This window comes from Mauremys reevesii, linkage group 7 (assembly GCF_016161935.1).
Source record: "Mauremys reevesii isolate NIE-2019 linkage group 7, ASM1616193v1, whole genome shotgun sequence".
Taxonomy (NCBI): domain Eukaryota; kingdom Metazoa; phylum Chordata; order Testudines; family Geoemydidae; genus Mauremys; species Mauremys reevesii.
Window position 1 is genome coordinate 107,402,346 of NC_052629.1, and position 13,228 is coordinate 107,415,573.

General features: G+C 36.7%; 1 protein-coding gene across 6 annotated transcripts in view; it reads left to right on the forward strand.

The window, feature by feature from the left end:
* Positions 1 to 11,484, forward strand: part of NR2C2 (nuclear receptor subfamily 2 group C member 2) — a 67,228-nt gene extending 55,744 nt beyond the window's left edge. For 5 of the 6 annotated variants that reach the window (XM_039482234.1, XM_039482238.1, XM_039482239.1 and 2 more), the window contains one exon: positions 943 to 11,484. In XM_039482234.1, coding sequence (XP_039338168.1) covers positions 943 to 1,117 — 175 coding nt within the window. In that variant the 3' untranslated portion in view covers positions 1,118 to 11,484. The remainder of the gene's footprint in view (positions 1 to 942) is intronic. The other variant, XM_039482235.1, reaches the window with a different exon arrangement.
* Positions 11,485 to 13,228: the final 1,744 nt, after the last annotated feature.

Here is a 13,228-nt window from a genome sequence, read left to right on the forward strand (position 1 = left end):
AAAGACTGGCCTCCATTTTTGTGAGGGCAGTTGGCACCCTCCTGTTCACTTGTGGGTGAATTCAGAATACTTGCACTTCTAAATAATTGACTGCAGGCATAAATCAGGTAGAGGAAAGTATTCAAATTTATGGCTACAAAAAGGGATGCCAGACTTCAGTCCCTTTACAAATGTACCTGTGTTAGCAGAATTGGTTCTACATAGAATGTTTTCCACAGCTAGCCATGAACCATCAATAAGTCTCTCGTTTTATTACTAGAGGGCTCTGCTGTTTATATACTTTAAATAATTTCATCAAGAAACTAATTTATTTTGATTTTTTTTGGTCATGTGATCCTGCTATTTAAACACGGTAGATATGCTACAGAATTACTGTAAAGTAAAACTGCTTTTAAAATGTCAGTGGTGGTATAAGGTTAGCTTCTGTATATTTTAGTCACTGTCTGTACACATTAACAAAACATGGGGTTTGGGACTAGCATAAGTGGGAGCAACAGACCCTTCAAAATTCCCCTTTCTTTTCAGATATTTCTGCTTCCTTTTTTATACATACTCATGCCTCTCTTGCTATCTGGTTTTTGATTAACAAGTTGCTAGGCAACTGAGAGTGATGCCATATAGATTATTTAAACTAATTAAGCATTTTGCTCTTAAAAATGTGAAAATGTCCTCATTACTCAGTATGAGACATTGTCTTTAGCCATAAAACACTGGGAATTTCAAAGACAGTAGACTTAAAGAACTGTGCATTTTTCATTTAATTTGCAAAGTGGAAGAATAAGCATAGACATTCTTTTCAGAAAAGCTAAAATAACATAAATTGCCTTTCTTCTCACTCATGAGTTTCTTTAATAATAAAAGCAGGCCCAGCTCTTTAGCAGCACAGTAGTTTAGATTTATTTGCATTATACCTTTTCATAATCTCCTGAACTTCTTTTCCAGGTTAGCCCGGATTCTAGTTCGCCTGCCAGCACTTAGACTGATGAGCTCTAGTATTACAGAGGAACTTTTTTTTACTGGCCTCATAGGAAATGTTCCGATTGACAGCATAATCCCATACATCCTCAAAATGGAAACAGCAGAGTATAATGGTCAAATAACTGGCACGTCTGCATAGTCGGAACAATGCATCTTGATGGATCAAAGTAATTTTAGTTAAACAAGTAACTACACAATTAAGATAAATAAGTTGAAAAAAAATGACATTTTGGTATGTACAAATATTTCCAACATGTTACCTGTTTCCTACCAGACTGCTCCTTGACTATTTATTTCCAGTGACAAAGTATAAAAAGCTATTAAGACACCTCCAGCTAGGACCCTTTTCTGCCACAAGGAGTGTTTTGATGCCTTTCATTCAAAAGGCTGTAGATTACTGAATATACTTTTAACATGCTTTGTATTTAGAAATTATCAATGGGCAAAAATAGAGTTTTATAATGTCAGAGATTAGTATTAAAAATTGCTAAAAGAAGAACAGTATGTATATATTTAAATTTGTCCTTGGAATTAATATCTAATAATTACCAGGGTATAATGATGATAGCACTTTCTAAGCACTTCTTGTCAAAGCGATAATGTCATCAACATTTTACTTATGAGCAGGGCAAATGGAAAATTGCATATGTTTTTGGTCAAAATGCTAGTAATTTCTGTGAAGGCTATAGGAGACAATCATTTATACTACAAAAAATTGCTATTAATAATGTTATGCATTTAATGGTAAAGTGGAAATTTAAAGCAAATTTCTACACTGTTAGCACTAAACTCTGCTAAATTAGTGAAAATGAGGTTTATTTGACATAATCATAATAACTATAGTATAATTAGCAGCATTAATAAATGCTACCGAAATTGCCCAAATTGGAAGGCAGAATACCAATTTCTTGCCATAGTAATAATGAAACTTTCAGATTCCTGAAAGTTTCAATTCCAGCCTGGCATAGATGTTTACACAGTCATGATAGATGTTATTCCAACAGGATGACTTTTGGTTGTGGGGGAAATCAATCATGGGGGAAAGCAGTCATTAACTGGCAGGGAAGCAATCCTTTCAGATAAAGTCATGCACTCCTAGGCTCTGTGTATACTTTTTATATTTCCAAATTCATTCCTTCTGTCTGCAGCCCTAAATGACCCTCACCATCCTAGGAGCCAAAGGGGATGATTGTGACTTTGTTAGAGCCCAGAATGCTGCTGTCAGCTAAGGGATATGTGCAGAATATGAGATTCTCTTCCTTTCCCAGGGACTGAGCATCCTGTCTTTGCAGTGCTCCCTACCCGTTCTGACCCAGTTCTAAATTGGAGTGTCAGCTGGGTTTTTTATATTCATTCATGTGCAGTTACAGTTAATGATGATTGTTTGGAGTTAGAATACTAACAATCTTTGTTTTTATCTTGGGTAGTAACCTATCAAGTTGTTTTATAGGATTCACCTGTTCCTGATAATATTGCATTTATTTTAGTATAATTTATTAATATTAACACTGAATATTTTAAACAATCAAAATTCATAAAAAAGCATTTTGTCAGAAGAGTTATAGCTGCATTAAGCTGATTCTTGCTTATTACATACATTCATTAATTACTTTAATGAATTTACATGGCAGTGTCATTTTCTACTTGTGTGTGATAAAAACATAAATAATGAATTCAGCACTTTTTTGTTTCTGGTATTGGCATTGATTTAGAAACATTCCAGCAGGCTAGGTTTTTGTCTCTAAAGGGTCTGAACTATAGCCAAAGGATTTTGAGCAACTCCTTGCTAATGTATTAGTAAGTCCTGTCTTGGTACAATTCACCCTTATTGTAAGGCTCTCATTTGTAACACTCATTCTGATAAGTGAGGCTATGTAATTTTAGCTCCTATGTACATTAAACTCAAATAGCATCTCCATCTTTATAAAGTTCAGAAATCTTGGTTCTCAAGAAGAGTGGTATAGACAGAGTACAATGTAAAGGCAGACATCTGCAATACTGCAACATCTTCCTAGGCTTTTATTATAGTAAATTAAGTTTGTCATTTCTTTAAAAGTGACAAGAGGCCCTATATTTTGAACGTCCTTAGGCCAACTGGAATGCAGACCTAAGCCTTACCATTATATTATAGTGTCACTAGTTATAGGCTTGTGTCAGCACTTCTGATATAAAACCCCTGTTTTAATGGTTTACTACCTGGCCTTAGAAATTAGTTGTGGCCTGAATTTTAACATACAAGGTTGTTCTGTTGGAAACAGAATTTCAAAGAAAAGTTATGGCCATTTTTGTGCAAAAGTGAATGTTAAAGGTTTACTGTTTTGCTTGTTTATTTAAAAATATAGAGTGCACATTGAACTGTTTTTTGTGGGGGGGAGCTTATGGCAAAAGATTAGCAGGTGATATTTAATCACTTGTATAGTAAAAATAATTAAAACAGTCAAGTAAGCATTTTAGAGGAGTGTGAAATATTCATAAACAAAAAGTATAGTAAACCACTGTAAATCAACATTTTTCCAGATTTTATTATAAACTTGAGACCGTTTTAATGAAAAATGTTGTTGGACATGTACATTTCTCAAGTAAAGGGTCTCATTTGCTGGTAAAGATGAGCCCAGGCTTGAGTAAAAATGGCTTCTCTGTTGAAAATGTGCAAAAAATTGTGTTTGTTTTTTCATTGTGAAAATAGCCATTTTGAAAAAGGAAACCCACATAAAACTAAGCTGTGGAGTAAAATCACATGAAACTGCTAACATTTATGCATAAAATTTCATAAATCAAAAATGATGAATTTTTGCACAGCTCTGTTAACATGTATAGAATGCATCCTACAAACATAGGACTATACTGTTCGTACCTTATTCTGCAAGTAGTTTCATGGACTTCAGGAAGACTTTATGTAGAGTAAAATGCTACTGAGTGTGAGTATGGGTATTGCAATCGAGCCCATACTTAGGATTTATTTTTTTAAAGTGTAAATGTACTTAATGGATAGAGTGAAGCAGTTCCATAATTACACTTTTATTTTAAAACCCTCAAATTACCACCTTTAAACTATGAAGACTCTGTTCGTGTAGCGTCATTGACATGGTTTGTCAGAGCCGAGCTAACGTAGCTCCCATGTCATTAATAAAAAAGAATGTTTTCTATAATCATATGTTGTTTTGATTTTAACACAAACAGTTTAGATGGTAGAAATTTGGACAGCAGATGGTGGATCCCACAGTTTAGGAGATATTCAGGGTCTCAGCTATTTGAATACAAGTTATAGATAATAGGAAAAGTGTGGATAATAAGCTTCATGCTTCTTTTTCACATGCTGCTCAAGAGCTACCATTAACACTGAGCCAATGAATTGGTATGCTGGAGAGAGAGAGAGATGCTGTAAAAGAGGCACTTAAAATATTATTGTCCTATTTAAAATTATAGGCCAAACTCTATTGTGGTATGGCTTTTTTGCACCAAACCACTGAGGTCATCTAGCTGTGGAGCCATCTTAACTGGCTCCAGAAGGACCATCCTAATATAAGGCTGATCTACCGGAGGGATGGAGCTGATTTAGGGGTTCTTGTGCCATTCCAGCCACCTGTGACTGGGATAGCAAGGGAAAAAGGCATGTCTGGGGAAAATGGAGCATGACCAAGTTGCTCCTGCATTATGCTAATCATTGGCTGTCTTTTCAGTTCCTTGTGGCCATTGCAACTCACGTGCTGTTTCAACATAGCACAGGGGGAATGGCCTGCACACAGCAGCTCCCAAGATCATAGGAGTGCAAAGGTGAGCTTTCCGTCATCTTTGCACACCACTGACCAACACTCTTCACAGTTAGGCTGCCACATAGGACCTGATTCCATATGTTCAAATGGTAATTTCCTTGCCTATGTTACTAATAATGCATGTGATTCTTAAAACTGAAAGCGTATTGCAAGTGTAAATTATTTTCTGCCATTTATTGGCTTGTTTGTGTACTCTTTCTATTTCTTAAGGATTGGACAATGAGAATAGACTAGTCTGGTTCACTTTGGTTTCTAGTCAATTGCGCTTTAAGTTTCTCCTCTCTAAGCACAAGACTGCACTTTTGTATTGTAAATATAGATTGGGAATATTTTTGTTTGTTTTTCTTTTGAAATAGCAACCACAGAATTATTGGAAATATTTGTGTTGGTCTTAAACTTGGTAAAAACTTACTTTTACAAACCTAATTGTGTGGCCAGATGTGACCTGACAAAATGAGGAGCCAAAGTACCATAGCCTGATGGTAATTCTAGAAAACCTTGCATCCAGGTAAAGTTCCTGCTAGTGCCTCAAAATTAACCCTTCTTCAAAACCTGCTAAAATCTCATTGTGCTGCTTTTAAAAGTAAAGAGTATTTAACTCAGTAGAAGTGTCATGGTGAATCAAGCTTGACCATCCGTATATAGCAGTAAGATTTAGTTCATACAAAAACTGAAATTCTGTGTTGGCTGAAATTGTTTGGAATGCAATAAGTGATAATAACTCCCAAGTCTGTTGACTATCAGGGTATGATGTGAGGCCTGTTTTCCCATTCTTTGAAGAAAGATGTGAGTTTGGAGTTTGTATGTGGGTATAAAGGAATGGTTATTGACAGTTATGAAGGGTTAATTTGGGTATGCAACATTTGGGCTATTTTTATAAGATTTGTAATAGTTTTTACTGTATATGCACCTAAAACAAACAGGCATATTTTAAAAATCTAAATAAAAGTAATTCTCCTTAGTCACACTGACTTGTTAGACTGCAAGCAGGATTAAGATTAGATTATTTTCCTTTCACTTCCACTATTTGTAAATTAGAAATCACTCTTGGAAGCCAATGGTGTTATTCTGATGTAAAACTGGTGGAAGGGAAAGGAGAATCAGAGTCCAAATCTTTAGATGGGACACACAGACCCAGATTTTGACTCATCTTAAAACTGTTAGAATGTAGACAATGTTTAGATTATAACGGCCCCATGCAGCAGAAAACTGACTGCTGGCCAATGGAAGTTTTGGCTGGCTGTGTAGTCACATTTTTGGCAAGACTCATCATTGACCTACAACCCCCTTGCACTGTAATTCCTGACACAAATGGACTGTAGGGCAGGCATAAAGTCCGTTAATGAATAGCATTGGCTCAAGGGGGATTCTGTGCCAGGAATCGAGCTGGGTTGCTCTGCCCCCCATAGAAGCCTTTGGCACTGGGTATGTTCTGGGGTATATTGGGGTAGGAGGAGGCTTGGCCAGAGCACCGCTTCGCTCTGATGATTTCCCAATGTTGCAAAACCCATAAGGGTCCTAAGCTGCACAAGGGGCTAACCAATCCCTAGCATGTCCTTATTATGAGATGTTTTTTCTTTGGTGGAGGTTGTATAATGCTGAAAACTGCACCCTTTTCATTGTCAGGTGTATCGAATGGGGTTGTTGAAATGATGTTAGGAAACACTGAACATTTTCAGAATATTCTCCCACCTCAACCTCTATATGGGAAGGAGTGGTAATTAGGATCTTTCCCTGACTGACTGACATTTTTAATCAGGGAAGAATTTTAAAAGCACTACCTAGCTTAAAGAACTGACTGACAATGCCCCTGTGAATGGATTTCAGCCAGGAAGAGGGGGGCCTGTCTGTCTAAAGAGTCACCTATAGCAAGTGGAGATCAGAAAAGCCCTTCTGCAATAGCAAAAGGGATGGGGCACCCAATCCATATCAGACAATTCAGGAGTTAGCATTGGTATGTGTACACACACGCTTCAAGCAAACCTTTTAACACACTAGATTCTCAGAACTGTGCTGACATCACTGCCATTCTCAATTACATTTAAGGCACCACTGACATAAACAAGAAATTAACAGATATCATAGTTCCAATCATGGCCTCAGCTGCTCACTGCTGGTATTGGGGGATGTCTGCCCATACACAGGGAGACATCTAACTACATGCCATAACAATACTGCCCCAAGGCTTAAAATGCAGATTTATCAGCAAGTATTTGAAGGTTCAAATCTCCCTATAGGTAAAGGATTTTCTTTTTAATTTTGTTTTATTTTCCTTAATTTGATTTGACATTTTTCTCTTTCAGTCCTTATCTGGAAAATTTAAAAAAGGGTGTGTGGGTTTGTTTTTCCTTCCTCCTCTCTTACCCTTGAAAAAGCAGAGAGATTGGAAGAAAAGCACCAAGTAGCCTCAGGTACATCTCCGAATTTAGTTCCAGGAGTGCACCAGACCCACCTGATAGCAGCAGCACTGCAGCTATCATGGTTGGCTCCCTGTGTAAGCATAGACTTACACAGCATAGCAGAGAACATCTGCGGTCACAATACATCTTTGTACACAGATAGAGCCAGCAAAAGAAGCTATGTTGGCTTCTACTTCATACAAAACGGGAGAGGGGGAAGGTCAGAGTTACCAGATACAGAAAGATAAACTGAGTAATAATAGAAATGTTACTTTCAAATTTGCAAGAGGGCCTTATAAAGATCGAGGAGTGAAAAATCAACAACTATTTTAAAAAGGTGTTTGACATTCCCCCTTTAATTCTGAAATTGCTGTGTCAATTGAAAGGTGTCTTTTATAGGACTGTCAAGCCCCTTAGAAATAAGGCTACGTTTGTTTGTTTTTTTACTAAGGATGCTCTAATCCCCTTTTTAGCCTGTGTGATATAAACCCACCTTAATGGTTATCAGTATTAAATGTGAAATTATTTTGTAAACAATTAAAATGTTAGCCTTAATGAAGATGGAAGTTAAAATGGAATACACATACAAAATTTTTAAAAAGTCAAATATATTGGAATTGGAAAGCACTATTGCCTATAATTTCCTTATTGTAGGGCTCTCTATTTATTGTGAAATCTGTACTGTATTTATCATAGAAAATATCCATGTAAGTATATCACAGTGTTCCATATTTCCCAATGTCTAACTTACTATTTGGGTTATGTGAAGGCTTTGAAAATGGATTACTGTGATCTTTAAATTCATGATTTTCCTCCCCCATTTTTTTTAATATAGTTTTTTTTAATATTTCTTTGTGCCTTCTACCATTGTATATTTCTGCATGTTTAGTAATAGAGCTCATTCATGTAGCTAATGCATATGTACATAGCTGTATGTATGTGTGTTTGAATGTATTCATATCTAGCTCTGTGTAATATATTATGTACAGTGTATATAAAGTGTGTATGTATATGTACATATATGTAGCCATGTATTCATACATTTTTATATGTTAAAAGAAAGTTTATGATTGGGTTGCTAATCAGGGCCTTCCTAATTTTAATTTCTTGGTCCAGACTTGGCCCTGCCGTAAGCAGGATCATCTCCCTTAACTTTAGTAGAGTTCTACCTGTTTCTAAACCAAGGCTGAATTTGACACTTTGTCCGCAGTGCTTTTTTAAAAAATCTGTCATTTGAGGTTTTCACGTTATTTTCTCAGCCTTTTCTGATGGCTGGTAGGAGCCATCCAATTGAGAGTTAGTAGAATCTACAATTCCCAAGGGAAAACATAAAATAAAAATAGTAAATATTCTCTTATATTCTTGATAGATGCAGTGGGGCTTTTTCTAGCCCTCTGAGAGAGATCTATTTGTAAAGTTTTAAAGTGATTTCTTTAAGTCTCCATTAGTGGCTAATTAGAAGAAAGGCTGCCATATATCTTTGAACTATACCCCCCAGAATAAAGTAAAAGGCAGAATGCAATGCATGGTGCAATAAATGTCATTTCTAAAATCTTCAACAACAAGACCATAACAGTCATGTCATACAGTTTAAGACCAGAAGGGATCACCAGATCATCTAATCTGACCTACTGTATGTCACAGGCCAACATCATCATCCAGCACCCGCACACTAAATCCAACAACCGAAATTAGACCAAAGTATTACAGCCCACAGGAAACTAAACTATCGTGTATCATAGGCAAATAGGAGGGAGTAAGGTGCACAAGTGCCTGAGGCCCCTGCAGTGGCAGGGAAATGATTTAGTGAGATATACACAGATAATCCTGGCAAGCAATGTGCATCCGCATGCCACAGAAGGAGGCAAAGAAACCCAGAGGTTTCTGCCAGTCTGTCCTGGGGGGAAATTCCTTCCTGATCCCACCTATGGCAATCAATTAGACCCCGAGCACCTGAGACAGAGATGATCAGTGCCTCCTCAGAGCCCTGACCCACCCTGCCCAATGTCCCATCTCCAGCCATGGCCATCCCGGATGCTTCAGAGGAAAGACATTAAAAAAGCCACCCAGAATACATTGTGGGACGGAATCCCTTCCTCTCTGCAGGTGGGTAGCTGAAATCCTGAAGCATGAGATTTTAGGAACATGAGACATAAACTGGAAATGAGCTCCAGAGCTACTGAGTCCTGCCCCCTACCATCAGAAGCAACCCTGAAGCTGCACTCAACAATTTGTCCAGTTCTCTCTTAAAAGCAATGAAGTTGTTTGCCCCCACAACTCATATTGGAAGGATGTTCCAGAGCCTCACCCCACTGATGGTTAGAAACTTTCTTCTAATTTCTAGCCCGAATTTGTTCAGGGCCAGTTTATGTCAATTTTTTCTAGTGCCAACATTGTTCATGAGCTTAAATAGGTCTTCACCGCCCGCCCCCTTGCCAGAATTAACTGCCTTAATGTATTTATGGGAAGTAATCATATTCCAGTCTTTTCTCATAAGAGAGGCCCTCCATTCCTCTGATCATCCTAGTAGCTCTTCTCTGTACCAGTTTGAACTTATAATTAATCATTTTTTAACCTGGGTGACCAGAATTGTACACAATATTCCAAAGGAGGCCTTACCAGTGCCTTGTACAGTAGTATAAATACGTCTCTATTTCTACTGGAAATGCTTCGCCTGATACATCCTAGGATTGCATTTGCCTTTTGCACAGCAATATCACATTGGTGGCTCATAGTCATCCTGTGATCAGCCCATACACTCATGTCTCACACTTCCTCTGTCGCTTACAACTGATGAGCTCTTAGCTTGTTGCAGAAATTCTTATCATTAGTCGTCCCTAAGTGCATGACATTGCATTTTGTATTATTTAATTTCATCCCATTTCTGTCACTCCAGTCCTCGAGGTCATCCGGATCGTCCTGTACAATATTCCGATCCTCCTCTGCATTGACAATGCCTCCCACCTTTGTGGTGTAAAATGTCCATTTTTTTAATAATCAGTATGCTAAATTATCCGATTATATGGAAATTTAAATTAGAGTAAGCCCCAGAATTAGACTACATTCCTCTACACTGTATTCCTTGTTTCTATCGCAGAAGGGCTGAGAGGAGTGTGCTGAAACAGTCCTCTCACATGCTCTATTTCTATAAAAATAGAGATCAGTGGAAACCAGACTGAAGAAAATGATCAGTCAGAGATAGGTAAGGCAACAAAATTGTCCATATGAGATTCAGTTTTTAATGTTTTCTTCAATAGTTTAAAAAATAAAACAACTTCAGTTAGCTATGCAAGTAACATCCAGTTATGGAAATTAAATGCTCAGAAAACTGAACAATTATATTATTACTGATAAAAACATGAGAAGCACTGAACTCTATCACAAAGAATTTCTGAAATTCATTTTGTTCTGAGGTTAATGTAATTATTTTTGCACAAGACTTTTTATGTAAATCCAAGTTAGCTGAAAGGAAAATTAACAAGATCTAAAGACCTTTCAGTAACTTAAGTGGTTAAAATATTCTCCCTTAGAATAATTTTGTACATATCCTGGGCCCAAATCTTTGAGCACTCCATGTGCTCAACTCCCATTGCCATCTGAAGTCAAGGGGAACGCCTCACATGCGTAAGCTTTTGCAGGATCAGGGCCTTGGATGTAAAGTCTTTGCTGTGAAGAATACTAAGAATGTGTTCCTTTTTGCCATACTGTTTAATAAACATATGTAGACTTTGTTTCAAATATTGACTTTGTTAAACACCCATCTTTTTAACATTTCAAGCCCAATTTTTGAGGCCTTCTGCATGTAAAATGCCCATTTAAATCAATGGGAGAATTTCTTGCATAAGTTGGCCCTTCCTTTGGTGTCATGACAATCATATTGTTTGAATATTCTTGCTTTTCTGTTGCAAATAGAATGGCAACCTTAATGTCTTTAAAGGTTTGTTGTTTTTTTTCAATAAAATGTTTTAAGGTTAAGAAATGGATTGGGGTGTTGATCAGCATTGCAGCCATTTCAAAGAATAATAATTAAACTGTGAATTTAAAAAATAATGCCCATATTCTAAGACTGAAGGGTTATGGAACTCACAGGTTTGAATTTTTTCTCTTTTGAAAGACAAAATGTGCTTAAATATAAATATGGATGAAATATGTTATGTACTATCTTGCAGGAACTACAAGATGTGAAATCAGCTTCCTGTAGTGTTCAGAGACAGCCAAATTCTGAGAAGCGCTGAGCAGCTTCAATTCCCATTGCAGGTGCTCTGCACCTCTCAGTAATTGGCTCATTGCACATAAAAATCTGTTCCTAGAAACATCTATTACTGCTAAGCAGGTACAGATCCATTTAAAGAGTTTGTTTTACAATTTAGATTTTAAAAAGGGGAATTAATAGATTTCAAGTTAGAGGTGGGACTATGCTTTAGAAAAGTGTGTTATTTATAGAGCTGTTTTTTTTTATCATCCATGAAATTAAGTTCAAGTTCTGGAATTTTTTCCTATAATCCTTCTGTTCTTTAAAATATATTGTAAGCCAGTGTTCAAACACTTTTATAACTGAAAAACTGCACATTTTTCATTGTATAATTGTATATATTTGGCATACCTATGAGCTGTGAGCTCTTACAAAAATACCCCATCTGTACAAAAGGAATTGTCTACTATAGTTCCTTGGGATATTTTTTGTAACCCTCTCTTCTTCATTGTTTAGAAAACTGTTGTTTATGCCATTACATTAATTTTAGGTTTAAAACCTGTTAAAGCTGTTGCTTTCTCACAGCTTCTTTGTGAAATCAGCTTTGTATATGTGATGGCATTTAAAAATAATAGCATGAGTTTTTTAATCTGAATTTTATATCTAATCAGTGTCTTCAGTCATGAAGAGAAATTTGCATTGTTGTGTTTGTATATAGAGTATTGCAGTGCATGAATTAGCTTATGCATTTTATTAAATGCTGTTTAAATGTGGCATTATATTGTTGTGGCTTAATACTACTACCTAAATGAGGTTTATACTATTAAAGTGAATTACAAACTTAAATGTATCTTTGATTTTTATAAATGCTATATTTTTTTCTTGAATCACAGGTGATCATTTCACATCCATGCCAAAATTTCAGTTTTACCTGCTTCCCTGTTGTCACGCTATCAGGAGTGGCTCACAACCGTGAGTGATAACCTTAGGGCAGACACTCCAAACTGCTGGTATGTTTTATAATTAGATTTCACCAACCCAGTAACAAGTGTTAGCTCCTAGATCACTGTAACAGTCTTACCAGAGAGTCACAGACAGTCCCCTTAGGCTCTCTAGTCTATCTTGCTACTCAGTGGTCACTTACACCAAAAATCACAAAATATTCAGGTTGCTTCCAGTCCCAAGAGACCAGTCACTTATCCCAGTTCAATTTGTGCCTTACATCTCACAACAAAGACAATGCCTGTATCCACACCCTGCAACAAACTAGCTAAAGGTTTATTAACTAGTTGAAAGAAATCAGAGAGTTATTTACAGGTTAAAGCAAGCCAGCATATATGCACAAATGAGTTTGTCTATGATTTGAAAGCTGACAGAGATGTAGTTATCTGTCAGCATTGAATGTCCTTTTAGGATTTAATCCGGGTCAACCCTGGGAATCTCTCCTTTTTATTTCTTAGCTCCAGCCCTTGTGAGAGTCCAAACAGCAAAGTGATGAAAAACCTTCATGTTAGTTATTATTCTTTTCCTCTTCCAGCATTCACACCAGTGAGATGATGCCTTCTACACATACTTCTCCATGGGTGGATGGGACAATCAACAAAGTTTTTGTCCTACAATGGCCCACTTATATTTTGATAGTCCTCCTGGATGGATGGGGGAAGCCACTCTTCTCATCTGAATTCATAAGTTCAGAGCGGACATTTTTACAATTATAAAACAAACTTCTATATTGTAGCATGGAATACAGACATTACAAGTAAGATTAATGGATGCGGCAACTTAGAAACATTTCATAGAGTCTAAACACTAAATATATTCTTATAAGACTAATACCTGTTTTGAACAAAACTAACACACAGGTGACCTGGTCTGGTTTTTAGCTA